The sequence below is a fragment of the Emiliania huxleyi genome (genome assembly GCF_000372725.1).
Source record: "Emiliania huxleyi CCMP1516 chromosome Unknown EMIHUscaffold_161, whole genome shotgun sequence".
Lineage (NCBI taxonomy): Eukaryota > Haptophyta > Isochrysidales > Noelaerhabdaceae > Emiliania > Emiliania huxleyi.
Genome location: NW_005200970.1, coordinates 1 through 12,261, shown reverse-complemented (window position 1 = coordinate 12,261; position 12,261 = coordinate 1). Strand labels below are relative to the sequence as shown.

General features: G+C 65.7%; 5 protein-coding genes across 5 annotated transcripts; 2 read left to right on the top strand and 3 right to left on the bottom strand.

Moving 5' to 3' along the window:
- Nucleotides 1-366: 366 nt before the first annotated feature.
- On the bottom strand, nt 367-1,319 carry EMIHUDRAFT_230077 (Hypothetical protein; the record flags this gene model as incomplete). The annotated part of the gene is made up of 2 exons (XM_005785311.1): nt 367-811; nt 1,291-1,319. The coding sequence occupies 2 exons, from the start codon at nt 1,317-1,319 to the stop codon at nt 367-369; spliced, it is 474 nt and encodes a 157-aa protein (XP_005785368.1).
- Nucleotides 1,320-2,495: 1,176 nt separating this feature from the next.
- On the top strand, nt 2,496-3,425 carry EMIHUDRAFT_230076 (hypothetical protein; the record flags this gene model as incomplete). Its single annotated transcript, XM_005785310.1, has 3 exons — nt 2,496-2,504; nt 2,584-2,734; nt 3,412-3,425. 3 exons carry the CDS (start codon nt 2,496-2,498, stop codon nt 3,423-3,425), a joined length of 174 nt encoding a protein of 57 aa, XP_005785367.1.
- Nucleotides 3,426-4,447: 1,022 nt separating this feature from the next.
- Nucleotides 4,448-6,460, bottom strand: EMIHUDRAFT_455897 (hypothetical protein; the record flags this gene model as incomplete). The annotated part of the gene is made up of 7 exons (XM_005785309.1): nt 6,186-6,460; nt 5,951-6,117; nt 5,638-5,816; nt 5,176-5,368; nt 4,734-5,099; nt 4,569-4,668; nt 4,448-4,470 (listed from the first exon to the last, which is right to left on the bottom strand). Exons 1-7 carry the CDS (start codon nt 6,439-6,441, stop codon nt 4,448-4,450), a joined length of 1,284 nt encoding a protein of 427 aa, XP_005785366.1. The 5' UTR covers nt 6,442-6,460.
- Nucleotides 6,461-8,676: 2,216 nt separating this feature from the next.
- On the top strand, nt 8,677-9,429 carry EMIHUDRAFT_111979 (hypothetical protein; the record flags this gene model as incomplete). The annotated part of the gene is made up of 1 exon (XM_005785308.1): nt 8,677-9,429. One exon carries the CDS (start codon nt 8,677-8,679, stop codon nt 9,427-9,429), a length of 753 nt encoding a protein of 250 aa, XP_005785365.1.
- A 378-nt stretch (nt 9,430-9,807) lies between these two features.
- EMIHUDRAFT_111978 (hypothetical protein) lies at nt 9,808-11,516 on the bottom strand (the record flags this gene model as incomplete). Its single annotated transcript, XM_005785307.1, has 2 exons — nt 9,808-10,345; nt 11,455-11,516. Coding segments are annotated over 2 exons (600 nt in total), but the record flags the coding sequence as incomplete, so codon positions are not given.
- Between the last annotated feature and the right edge of the window lie 745 nt (nt 11,517-12,261).

Genomic DNA, 12,261 nt, shown 5'->3' with positions numbered 1-12,261 from the left:
CAGCGCGAGCGAGGCGGAGAAGAGCAGCGAGACGGCCGCGGGCGCGAGCAATGTCGGCGGATTTTGGTGTCGGCGCGTGCTAGAAAAAGAATTTTAGTAGGCAAGCCCCTATCACAGCAGACTGGCTCGGACTGGAGAAAAAGAATTGAAATACGACCTGTCTAGCTCGACACGTGCTAGAAAAAGAATTTAACGGCATAGTACTCCAGTCGTGGTCCCATTCAGACGGACCTGCGCTCCCTCGTGTCATTTCTTTCATGAGGCCTTCAATAGATCAACCTCTCCTCTTTGTGTTAAATGAACTCGGGGGCACAGGACGCGGTACAAACGGGGTACACCAAAAGGCACAGGCTGCCTGCACGGCGTTCACTCGAACGCCATGCACATGGCGCGGAGCAGCATCGGGTTGGTGTCGAACCCGAGCGGGTCCTCCTCCCAGTCCCGGTGCCCACCCTCCGCGTCATCCTGCTCATCGTGCGCGTCGAGCACCCTGCCGAGGCACAGGACCGTCCCCTTGGGAACGCCTGCCCCTCGCGCGCGCGGGAACTCTCCCTGCACCGCCATCACGAACTTCTCGCGCGCCCACTTGCCGCCACGGCGGCAGTGCTGGGGCGCGCGCTCGCGCAGCTCCTCGTAGAGCTCCTCGGCCCTCGCCACCTCCGCCGCCCAGCCCTCCGCTGACGCCTGAGCCGCCTTCTTCTCCCTGAGCGTCTTGAACACCGGCGGCGGCGCCGGCGATGGCGCCACCTCCGGCTCGCCCGCCGCCTCTGCAGCGCGCCGCCCCTTCCTCGCCTTCTCCTTGAGCCGCTTCCTAGCGCTCTTGGTCAACGCCGGCGCCGCCGCCGCGGCCTCGCCGGCCGCCGCACCGGCGATGGATGTCGAGGATGATGAAGGTGATGAAGCCGTTGTCGCGTTGCATGACCTCGTCGCACACCGCGCGACCTTCACCTTGTGTCGCACGCAATGCCGTAGACGCGCCAGCTCGCAATAGCTGCCGTACTCGCAACCTCAACTAATCCGTCGCCCTTTCCTGTTTTGGCGTAGGGAAATCAAGCGGCGGTGCATGAGCAATTTTCAGTCTCACACACGTCTGAGCACACGCACACGCAGAAACACGGGGCACACACGCACACGCACAAGAAACATACGGGGCACACGCACACGCAGAAACACGGGGCAGACGCACACGAGGCGTTCACTTCTGTGCGATCTCAGGAGAGGGTTGTGCAGAGGCAACAGTATAGCGAGCCGAATCTCGGTCGAGCGAGGTGTGATCACATCGCTCACGACCTCGCAAGCGCCCGTAGCGTGGTGTCCATAGCCGCATTGTCCTCGCCGTGCTCTCTGGTTTAGTGCGCGCGATACGCAGGGAGGGCGGCTTTCCTCTCTAACATAGCAAATAAGGCGTCGGGCCGACGCCTGTCATGCAGCGTCTGGCGCCAAGTGGAGCGATCGGCGGCGATCTCGGGCCTCGAGTTCGGGCCACCTCGAGCGGTCGACGGGCGCTGCGGATGCAGCGCCCGTACGACATGTTGGGGCATCCGATCGGCCGGTCGTGGGGGGCACCCATGAGCTACGACGAGAGCATGCGACGAGGACGCGATTGGAGTCCACCCTGCTGATATGCCCGAGCCAGTCCAGCCGGCGTCGGGTCGTAGTAGTCGATGAATCGAGGCCTAGCCTCCTTGGCTCGACTCATGATAAACTGCCGCATGGAGCCCGCGGTGGCGAAGGGTGTGCACGCGATAAAGAGGCGGCATACTCGCCCATCGCATCACCCGGTGAAGAGTGGTTCAGCTTGCACCTACAAATGTGGGCACCACGACGCGCCTCTGTACCACGACGCACGAGGGCAGGATGCGGCCTTTGCAACGGCACAGCGGTGCACTACCACCTATGTCCTTGTGTCCATCGTGCTGCTCCTGCGTCTGGCGCCGTTTGTGACGCCGCCAGCGCGCGATTTTACGCTCCGCATTTACCTGCGCCGCTGCGCCGTCGCATGCATTCCCCTCTTGCGTTCTGCATTGCCTCATGCCTTCTCCGCATTGCGCACGACGTCATTGCCTCTCACCAGGCAAACTTGCAGCGCCTATGAGATTATTATGCGATATCTGACTTCATCTATCGTGGCTGCTGTCTGCACTCCTCCTCCACTCCCTCCTCCACCACTGCCATTGCCATCGCTACTGCCATTGCCGTCAATCAACCAATGCCATCGCCGCGCCTGCGGCAGAGTGCCGGCACAATCAACCACGCAAGCAGCGACAGCTCGAGAGCATGGGCGAGCCCTATGTAAGCTGCCACGGGAGTAGGCGCCTTCCGCCGCGCCGAAACAGTAATTGGACTGAAGCGACAAAACTGCGCACTGAAGCGACAAAACTGCGCACTGAAGCGACAAAAATGCGCACCGGAGCGACAAAAATGCGCACCGGAGCGACAAAAATGCGTGCCGGAGCGACAAAAATGCGTGCCGGAGCGACAAACTTGGTTTGACGATGACGCCGGTCGCTTGCAGGCCTCTGTCCGCAGCGGCTCAGGCCTCCTCGGCCGTCGCAGCTCGCCCGTCTCCTCGCCTCCCCGCAGGGTCCATTCATCGCGCTGGCTGCAATCTCCGCCGGGCCAAAAGCCGCGCCACCACGAGTCGCCATCGGCAGCTCGGACTGCGCTAATAGTACCCAGCAGCCTCTGCAGACTTGCTTCTCCCACGGAGGCAGCCGTCACCACCACTACATTGGTATCACGCTGCTGCAAACGATAGATCACAGGTGTGTTGTGCATCTCAGCGTGCTGGCTGCCATCACGCATGCACCCGCTGCTGATCGTTTGTGCCGTGACATTTCACGCCGCGGTTGCTATCTCTGCCTTCGGTGCAGCTACGCTGCCTTCGCTTTCGCCACTGCTGCATTGCAACATTTGCCAGTGGCGCGACCGCTCCGCACTTGGAGCCGAGGCTCATTCCTCAAGCCTCGCTGGCGTCATTCACCAAAACTTCTGGGTCGCGGACACGACTGCCTCATTCACCAATACCTTAAGGTACTTCAAGACGGCTCGTTTCTTGCACCCGCTGTGTCCACTTCCCACCCCCTCGCCACGGCCATCATCATCGCTACCACTGTGCCACGTCGCAACCGCCCCACCTGCCACCGATCATGCCGCTGCGGCTTAGCTTTCATAGGTGCCGTTGCCACCGCGTTCATTCTGGCCACATCGCCTCCGCCACCGCACGTTGATCATCGCCGTGCCGCCGACGTCCAAGCCGACGTCCAAGCCGTCGTCGCTCTCGCCGCTCCCGCCTCACGATGGTTTGGGCGATCTCGCTCTCCCGCCTCCTGGGGATGCCTGGCCTCTAGTGCGCTACTCGAGTGGGCTCTCTGTTCAAAATATTGCCAAATTACGCACACATGTGCGCAGATAAACATCCTTAGAGTGCCACACACACACACTCCACGTGCGAATGTTCGGGTCGTCAACCGAGCTAACCGCGCCCCCCCGGGGGGGGGCCACGAGCGCGGGGCTATCGGCTGGACGTGGTCACGGGGGGAGTGTTGCACACGCGACACGGCACACCCAGCACGCGGTGCGGCCACTCCCACGCCGGCGGGGGCGCACGCGGTGTGATGTTTGTATCTTATTTGCTCGCAAAATGACAAGTTTGCGTGCAAATTTGCTGCAAATTTGACATTTCAAATCCATAAGAGTGACACTATGGATTCCGGGTGACACAGGTTGGAGGGAGTGGGGTGCAGGTTGCTCACCCACGGCACCGGGCCGGTGCTTGCACTTTGAATGCCGTGGGGCTGCTGCCCGTGTCCGGGCGTCGGTGGAGATGCGAGGGTCTCGCCCCCCCTTGCCCCACCACTTTGTGTGTGTGGAGACGTAAATACCTTAGGGGACTCCTAGGGTTCTGAGGGCCGGATGTTTTTAAGACCTTTTAAGAAACGAGGAGGTTTGGGGGCTTAACTTGCCATTTAAGAGATTGCAGGCACGGGGGGCCCCTCTTTTAAGACCGTTTAAGAAAATCGGCCTCGCCGGCACGCGTCGCTGGGTTCCGCGCCATTTTCTCCAATACTGCCGTTATTAGGCACAAACCCGCCTCTGAAGACACACCTGTGAGTCTGGTGCACTGGCAGGAGCCATACTCGCATAGGGGACGCGTGCTAGCTGACTGTAGCCAGCTTCCCGGCCTCCGGCGTGTCTACCGGGAGCCTCCCGGACCATCGACCTCGGGAGCTCTCCCGCACCGTTTAAGCGTTTAAGACCATTTAAGGAATTGGCGGCCCAGCAGCTCTTAAAACTTGCCATGGCAAGCTTTAACGAGCCGTTTAAGCCGTAGGCGCCCCAGGGCCCACCCTTTTAAGCCTAGGCCCGTACCATGCGGAATCGACCCTATCCAGTGCTCAAGTGCTCAAGCCTAGGCCCCGGGGGTCCCCTAGAGTACGGTTTTACCTTACTTCGTTACCTTACGCTTACCTTACCTAGAACGACATACGGTGTATCGCCGATTGGGAAAATACGAAACGTTCAAAGTATTCCGCGGTACACTTCTCTCTCTACACCACATCTCGAACCTTTTTTCCGGAACGCCACCGCGACCAAGTAGCCCGCACCCTCGCATGGGGTGCCCTCGAGCGCCGCCTGGCCTGCCTCCAGCAGCTCCGCCGACACCTCCTAAGGTAAGGTAAGGTCAACGTCTCCACACACACAACATGGTGGGGCAAGGGGGGGCGACCCTCCTCCAGCAGCACACGCTCGTATCCGCCGTGGTCCCCGTTGAGCGAGTACACGCCTTTGCCGTGGCCGAGGTCGCCAATCAGCACGTACTCGTCCACGCCCGCTGCGCGCCACGCGGGGGTCCAGTCCTCGCCGGCCGTCATGAAGGCGCAGAGGACGAGCGCCGGGCGGTGCCTCGCGATCGCCTCGCCGTCGCGCATCGCCTCGACGCCGCCGAGACCGTCGCCAAAGCCGGGGCCGAAGAGGGCCTCCTCCGACTGTGCGTACCCCTCCGGGAAGGGCTCGGTCGCGACGAGCGGCGGCGAGAGGCGGCCGGTCGCGTTGAGCAAGCGGGCGAGGTGGCCCGAGCCTGCGCCCACCTCCACCACCTAGAGGCGCGGGGGGAGGCACTCTCAGCGGGATCCGCGCGCCGCGCGCGCCGCAAGCCGCCCTCGGAGCCCGCGCCGGCCGGAGCGGCCCATCTCGGCCTCGCTGGATCTGCCGCTGCCGCCGCTGAAGGTAGGTCGCCAGGGCGTCGACCGCCTCGCGCGTGGGGGCGAGGGCAAAGTGCACCGTCGACCGGACGAACCAGGCGAACGGGGAGGCCCAGCCGCGCGCCATGAGCGGGTTGGAGGGGGCACCGTACACGAGGCGCTGCCTGTACGAGGCAAGCGAGGAGGCTGGTGAGCCCGGCTGGGGCTGGTGGCGGTCCGCACCCGCCGCAGCAGCGGGCACAGCAGCACGAGGGTGTCGTGGAGGGAGAGGGCAGCGAGGGAGCCGCCTGGTGCGCAGAGGCGGGCGGTCTTGGCGGGCGAGGGAGAGGAGGGGGGCGCGCAAGGTCGGGGTGCGGCGCCTGCCGCTCGCACGGCGTCAAGGAGTCGCGACGCCTCGCTGCCCTCGTCGTCGCGCCCACGCGGCGCGGGCCACCGGCCGGGCCGAGGCAGCCGCAGCCCAAACGCGGCCGCCCAGCTCGCGCGCGGGTGCGCCATCTTGCGGTCCCGCAGAGCAGCGAGGCGCGACGGGTCGATGCGCCGCGCGCGGATGCCGTCCGTGGTGAGGGCGGCGAGGTAGAGGGTGGAGAGCTGGCCGAGTCGGTTCTCGTCCACCTGCGAGGGGCGGGGAGGCGGGATGGTGGGGAGGGGCCGCGAGGCGGCGGGAGGGGGAGGAGGAGGAGGAGGAGACGTCGTGCAAGCGTGCTGCAACGGGAGGCGTGGGCGCGGACTGCGCGTGCCGCCGCTGCCTTTGCCAGCTCCTCGAGCCGGCCGCGCGGCGCGACGAGCCGCTTGAGCGCGCAGAGGATCGGAGGCAGCTCAAAGGAGGAGAGGAGCAGCCGCAGCCTCGTGAGGAACCGCGCCGCCGCCTTTGGCAGCGTCGCGGCGCGGCTTTGAGGCAAGAGGCCGAGCGCGCCTGAGGGACGTGCCGTGGACGTGTCGTGGACATGCCCTGGCAGGGCGCTCAAGGAAGCGGATCTCCGCCGTCGAAGAGGTCGCTCGAGCCGAGAGCGACGCCCGGCCCGCTGTTGAAGAGGGCGAGGAGGGCCTCGTGCGCGAGGGAGATCGACTCGGCCGAGGGGACGGCCGCGCTCCCGCTGGCCGAGGGCTGGGTTGGCGGCGGGCCTCGTCTCTCTCGCGGCTGGTCCACCAGCCGAGAGAGCACGCTGCGCACAAACTCGACCCGAGGCAGCAGCCCGCGCGCCCTCAGCAGCGCATGCTCGCCGACGGTGTTGCCCATGACAGCCGCGCGGTAGTATGCCTCGGCCCTCCCCTCCTCCGCCCTCCCCTCCTCCGCCCTCCCCTCCTCCGCCCCTCCCTCCGCCAGCAGCACGTCGCGGGACTGGAGGTGCGCTGGGATCCGAATCGGCACGCGGCCCCACCAGCGGTCGCCAAACCGGCCGAGGCGGCGGTACTTCTCCCTCCAGTTCTCCAGCCCGCAGCTGCAGTAGTGCAGGACCGTCGGCCCGTCCGCCGCGTCCAGCTGCGCCGCGCACGCCACCGTCAGCGGGGCGCGCCACCCTGTCCCGTCCGGGACGAGGAACTTGTGTACGTCGTATGGCACCGGCCACGCCTCCGCGCGCCTTCCCGGGAGGCGGACCGCGCTCTTGCCAGACACGTAGGCGATGAAGTACGAGGCCGGCGCCGCGCCGCCGTGCGCCTTGCGGCGAGCGGCGGCGACGCGGCGCCAGAGAGCGTCGAGCGAGGCGCTGGAGGGCGGGGCGGAGGGGCCTGCAGGACAGGCCATGGACGAGTCACGGACTTGCACATCACTCGGGAGGCGGGAGAGGGCCGGGGAGGGAGGGAGGGGAGGGAGGGAGGCGCCTCCGGGGGAGGCGTCGGCGACGAGGGCGGCGTTGAGCTTGAAGAGCGACACCTCGCGGGACCAGTCGCTCACGTGCAGCTAACCCTAACCCTAACCCTGACCCTAACCCTAACCCTAACCCTAACCCTAACCCTAACCCTAACCCAACCCTAACCCTAACCCTAACCCTAACCCTAACCTCGCGGAACCAGTCGCTCACGTGCAGCGCCTCGGGCGCCGCCTCGAGGTTGGAGAAGAAGACCTGCAGAGGCGACAAGCATGGGCTGATGAGCGACTGAAGGTTGAACTCCTCGAGGCTCGAGAAGGCGACCTGCTCTGTCGCGGCAGGCAGGGAGCCGAAGAAGTCGACGGGGTGCAGCCGGCACGGCAGGAAGGCCTGTAGGAAGGTTCCGAGAAGGCTCATGGAAGGTTCCCACGCCTCAGCCAAGGCACTCCGCAGGAAGGCCTCGTCGATGTCGATGTGCAGCAGCCAGTCGAGGCCCTCCGCGCTCGCACGCACGACGGCGTGCTCGACGCACAGCGACTGTCTGCTCTGCACCTCCGTCTCCCACCACCGCGCCGCGTCCTCAAAGACGGACTGCTCGCTGCGCCGCGCCACCATTGCACTCGTGCGGAGCAAGCGTTCCCAAAAGGCGGCGTCGCAGCGCGTCACCACCACGCCGTCGCCACCATCGGGCAGAGCCAGCGACTGCCAGTACTCGTCTGACGCGTCGTCGAGGTAGAGAAAGACACGCTCGAAGCCGATGGCACGGTGGTAGGCGAGGTGCGAGCGGACGGCAGACGCAGGCGCACCGGCGCACATGGTCACCACGCCGAGACGTGCACTCAGGCGCGGCGTGGGCAGGTCGTCAGCTGAGGCGAGAGGCGGCGACCACGAGGAGAGCGCTGGGCCGGGCTCGACTGTCACCGCGACTGGCTCGGGCTGCGGAGAGTGCTCGGCTTGGCCTGGGCCTCGCGTGCAGCCGCTACGCCGCCGGTGCGAGCGGATGCGCCAGTCGCCTCGGCCGGCGCGGCGAGAGGAGGTGGAGCAAGCATCGGGAGCTGAGCTTGCTGGCATCGCGGCGGCAGCCCGAAGCGGGACCGCCCAGGCTGCGGGCAAGCTGAGCGGTAGCCCCGCGAGCACCTTGGGTACTTTGGCCAGAAATGGCGGATTTCAAGGGTTCGAGCTCCCTGTCCCTCGCGTCGCCGCGGGTGTCCTCGTGCGCCGGTCGCAACTCATGACGTGTCGAGACCGCCCTCTCGCCGTCCATCGACGACCGGGACAGGTCCGCTGGACGAAGTCATGGCTCCTCATGTGCGCGCAACGCCCAACCCCTGCCCGCGAGACGCCAAACAGCCCTGTTGTGCACCATAATGCCGAGGGCCGACGCACCCAGCGGCGTGTCCCCCAGCTCGACCACCTCACCGGAAGGCCTCTCGCGTGCACTCGTAAATCAGGTCGCCGCGCAAGTTCGATGCCAGCTCACCAAGCGCTGCGGGCGAGTTGCGCATCCGACTCGACACGACCTACCTCGAGCTACCACGGCCGACGCTCGGCTCTGTGCGGCGCTCCTACGAGGACATAAACGCGCTCGCGCTCCTGGTGTCGGAGCGCCATCCCGACGCCGTCAGGTGATGCGCCACCACCTCCACTCCCAGCGCGTGCGCACAATGCAATGCGCGTGCGCGCGCAATAGATTGAGTGATACGGCCCCTCTCGCCCTCGTGCGCAGGCCCAAGCACGCGCACTGGACGATCACGCCCGCGGCGGCCGCCGACGCTGATGTCGACATTCTCTCCGTCCAGAAGACGCAGCAGTGGGAGACTCCTCCCCAGGTCTGGGAGTACGTGTCCGCTCGATGGGCGGTGGACTTTGACGCGTGCGCGTCGCCGATCAATGCGCTCGCGCCGCGGTACTCCACAGTGGACGACGACTTCCTTGCGCGCGAGGACTTAAAGGACATCACCATCTACTGCAACCCGCCGTACGCGCTCGACCGGTACGGCACCGGAAGCTGCGCCGCCATCGAGCCGTTTGTGCGCAGACTGGTCGAGCTGGCGAGCACGCGAGGCTGCACGTGCATCGCGCTCGTCCCGGTGCTCTCGCACCAGTTGTGGTTTCACACCTGCGTTACGGGCGCGGCGAGTGGCGGGCGCGCGGCTCATGAGATCCATTGGGTGCAGGGGCTGCTCAAATGGAACAACCCGTTCCATGAGAGGGAGCCCGCGTCGCCCTACATCTATCCGTTTGCACTCTGTGTGTGGCGGCCGGGGGCGCCGCCGGATCGTGCGCACGAGGTGGTCGCTTCACTCCCACGGCCGAGTGATGACGTGAGCCGCTCCTTCCACTTCCGGCGGTGCCGGCGGCGTGGTTGCGGGAAGGTGCGGCTCCTCCCCCGCCACGTGGACCTCCTGCGCGCGTGAGCGCGCGTGCGTTTTCTTGTGCGCAAGTGGGCGACTCGCAGTATGGCTCGTGCGACGCGCATGAGTACGTTATGCATTTTACTTGATGTGTGAGACAGAATGATATGTCATGCGCAGTAGTACATTATACTCGCGTATAATGCCGCGTCGGGCGTCGGCTCCCCAACCAACCTGCTGACGGTAGACGGAACTTAGAACCTCGTCCGGTCTCGGTACTCCGATTTCGTTCACGAACGTATCGCGAGTGTTCAACAGGAATAACATGTAAGGCTCATGAGGCCGCCAGGAGGCACGCCACGAGCGCTGCTTTGACGCCGGTGGTGGCTCGCACTCGCTCCTCAGCGCGGCGACCCGCATGGCCTTGTACCGCTACCACTCTTAACCATCGGGATACTCCGCGCGCACCCTCCGCTCCACTCCTCGCTCGCCCTCGTAGTACAGCACCATGCCGTCGGCAAACTCAGCGCGCACCATCCGCTCCGCATCTTGCTCGCCCTCATAGTGCACCACGCCGTCGGCAAGCTCTTTGCGCACCAGCCGCTCCGCATCTCGCTCGCCCTCGTAGTACCACTCTTCGCCGTCGGGATACTCCGCGCGCACCCTCCGCTCCGCTCCTCGCTCGCCCTCGTAGTACAGCACCATGCCGTCGGCAAACTCAGCGCGCACCATCCGCTCCGCATCTCCCTCGCCCTCGTAGTGCTGCACCATGCCGTTGGCAAACTCGGCGCGCACACACCGCTCCGCACCTTGCTCGCCCTCGTAGTGCTCCACCTCGCCATCAGCGGCACGCACCGCGCGCACCCTCCTCTCCGCACCCCGCGCGCCCTCGAAGTGCAACATATCCCCCGTCTTCCCCCTAAACCGCAGCTTTGCGCCACTCTCTTCGCCGCGCCGCAAATGCCAGAACTCGCTGCGGCTGTCACCAGCACCCTCCACTTCCGATGAGAGGCAGAGCGCCGGGCTCACCCTCGCAATCCATCGCCACCACGGCTCGAGTTGGGAGAAGGGGTGCGGACCCGAGGACCGCCAGCCACCATCGGTGCGCTCATGAGACCACTCGCCACCACGGCTCGAGCTGGGAGAAGGGGTGCGGACCCGAGGACCGCCAGCCACCATCGGTGCGCTCATGAGACCACTCGCCACCACGGCTCGAGTTGGGAGAAGGGGTGCGGACCCGAGGACCGCCAGCCACCGTCGGTGCGCTCATGAGACCACTCGCCACCACGGCTCGAGTTGGGAGAAGGGGTGCGGACCCGAGGACCGCCAGCCACCAGCAGTGCGCTCATGAGACCACTCGCCACTTCTACGGCTCGAGCCCGGAGAAAGGGTGGCTAGCCACCGCGAGGAACAGGTGAGCTGATGCGAGCCGCTCGCCGCCGCCGAGGCGCGAGACGGAGAGGGGTGCGGACCCGAAGACCGCTAGCGCCGTCATTGCGCACTAGTGACTCCACTACAGTCGCTCTCGTGCGCTCCTGTCGCTCTCGTGCGCTCAGGGGAAGGATGAAATTTGTACACATCATGTAAACGAATGATCTCGATCCCTCCACACGGGACTCAATGGATACGAGCTCTCTCGATCCTAACCCACTTCAATACTTACTCGATGGAGGTTCAGCGGGTTAGGGTCCCCGTCGGTACACCAACCCGACCGGCGCGGGACCCTATCGGAGCCCCGCGTTCCTCATATCCATTGAGCCCCACGTTGTGGACGGCGAGCTCCCTACTACTGATCACCCCAGCATGACGGGGATGCATGAATGGAGGATGGGAAGAATGAGCGGTAGCCCCGCGAGGTACGAGCGGGGCGGTAGCCTTTCTTCACACCGGAGTACTGGTGCATCCAGCCCTCACACACAGAGTCTGGCTCTGCTGTGAAAACGAAAGAGGACGTACGCGCCTACTTTCAAGACAACGCGTTCCTACGACGTGCCTATGGCTGAGCCGCCCAATGGCGCTCGCCCACTTGCCTACCACAGCCGAGCGCCTCGCGCCCGGCTCTGGGCCCCGCGACAACGCTTCGCGCACCCACCGACCTTCCCCTTCTCTGCCACCATGCAGGGCGTGAGGGCGATGGCGTCAAACCTCGCCTGTTCACATCTATCATTCACAGGTCGCTCACAGAGCACCTGTCGCGTGTGTCGCCCCCCCGCGCTCTGCGCTCGCTGGGCGCCCATCGCAGTCGATCGAGGGCGGGGGCACGCCCACGATAATGACCCAATGACGATCGGCCCCCCGCGCTAGCCGCTCGCTGGGTGCCTCTCGCCGACGATCGAGGGCGTGGCACGCCCACGACAGCAACTCAATGATAGCGTCGGAGCCTTGCCTATTCACTCGCACCCTCCCGAGTGCCCTCGGGGCGCACTGCATCGCTCGCGACGTGCCGCCGTGTGGCGCGCGACGCAAACCAGCGACAGTTGCTCGGGTCGATCGAGCGCGATGCTTGGCTCCGCCGCGCTGAGCGACCTCTCGGCGCGCCACACATGCGCTCGCCGCCTTCGCGAGGCGCCCTGCGCCTCCTCTACACGCACCGCACGCCTTCGCGCCGCGTGCCTTTGGCGAGAAGGCCGCCTGCAGCCGCAGCCGCCTCTCCGCCTCTCACACGAGCATGCCTCATCTCGGCATACTCAGAGATTCATAGCGGCCGCCCGCTCGAGCGCGCCCCGCGCCTCGCTAGGGCTCACCGTGCCGCTGCAGCGCGCCCCTCAGCCGCACAGGCACCCTCCCGAGTGCCCTCGGGGCGCTTCATCGCCCGCGACGCGCCGCCGTGTGGCGCGCGACGCGAACCAGAGATAGCTACTCGAGTCGATCGAGCACGACGCTCTACTTCGCTGC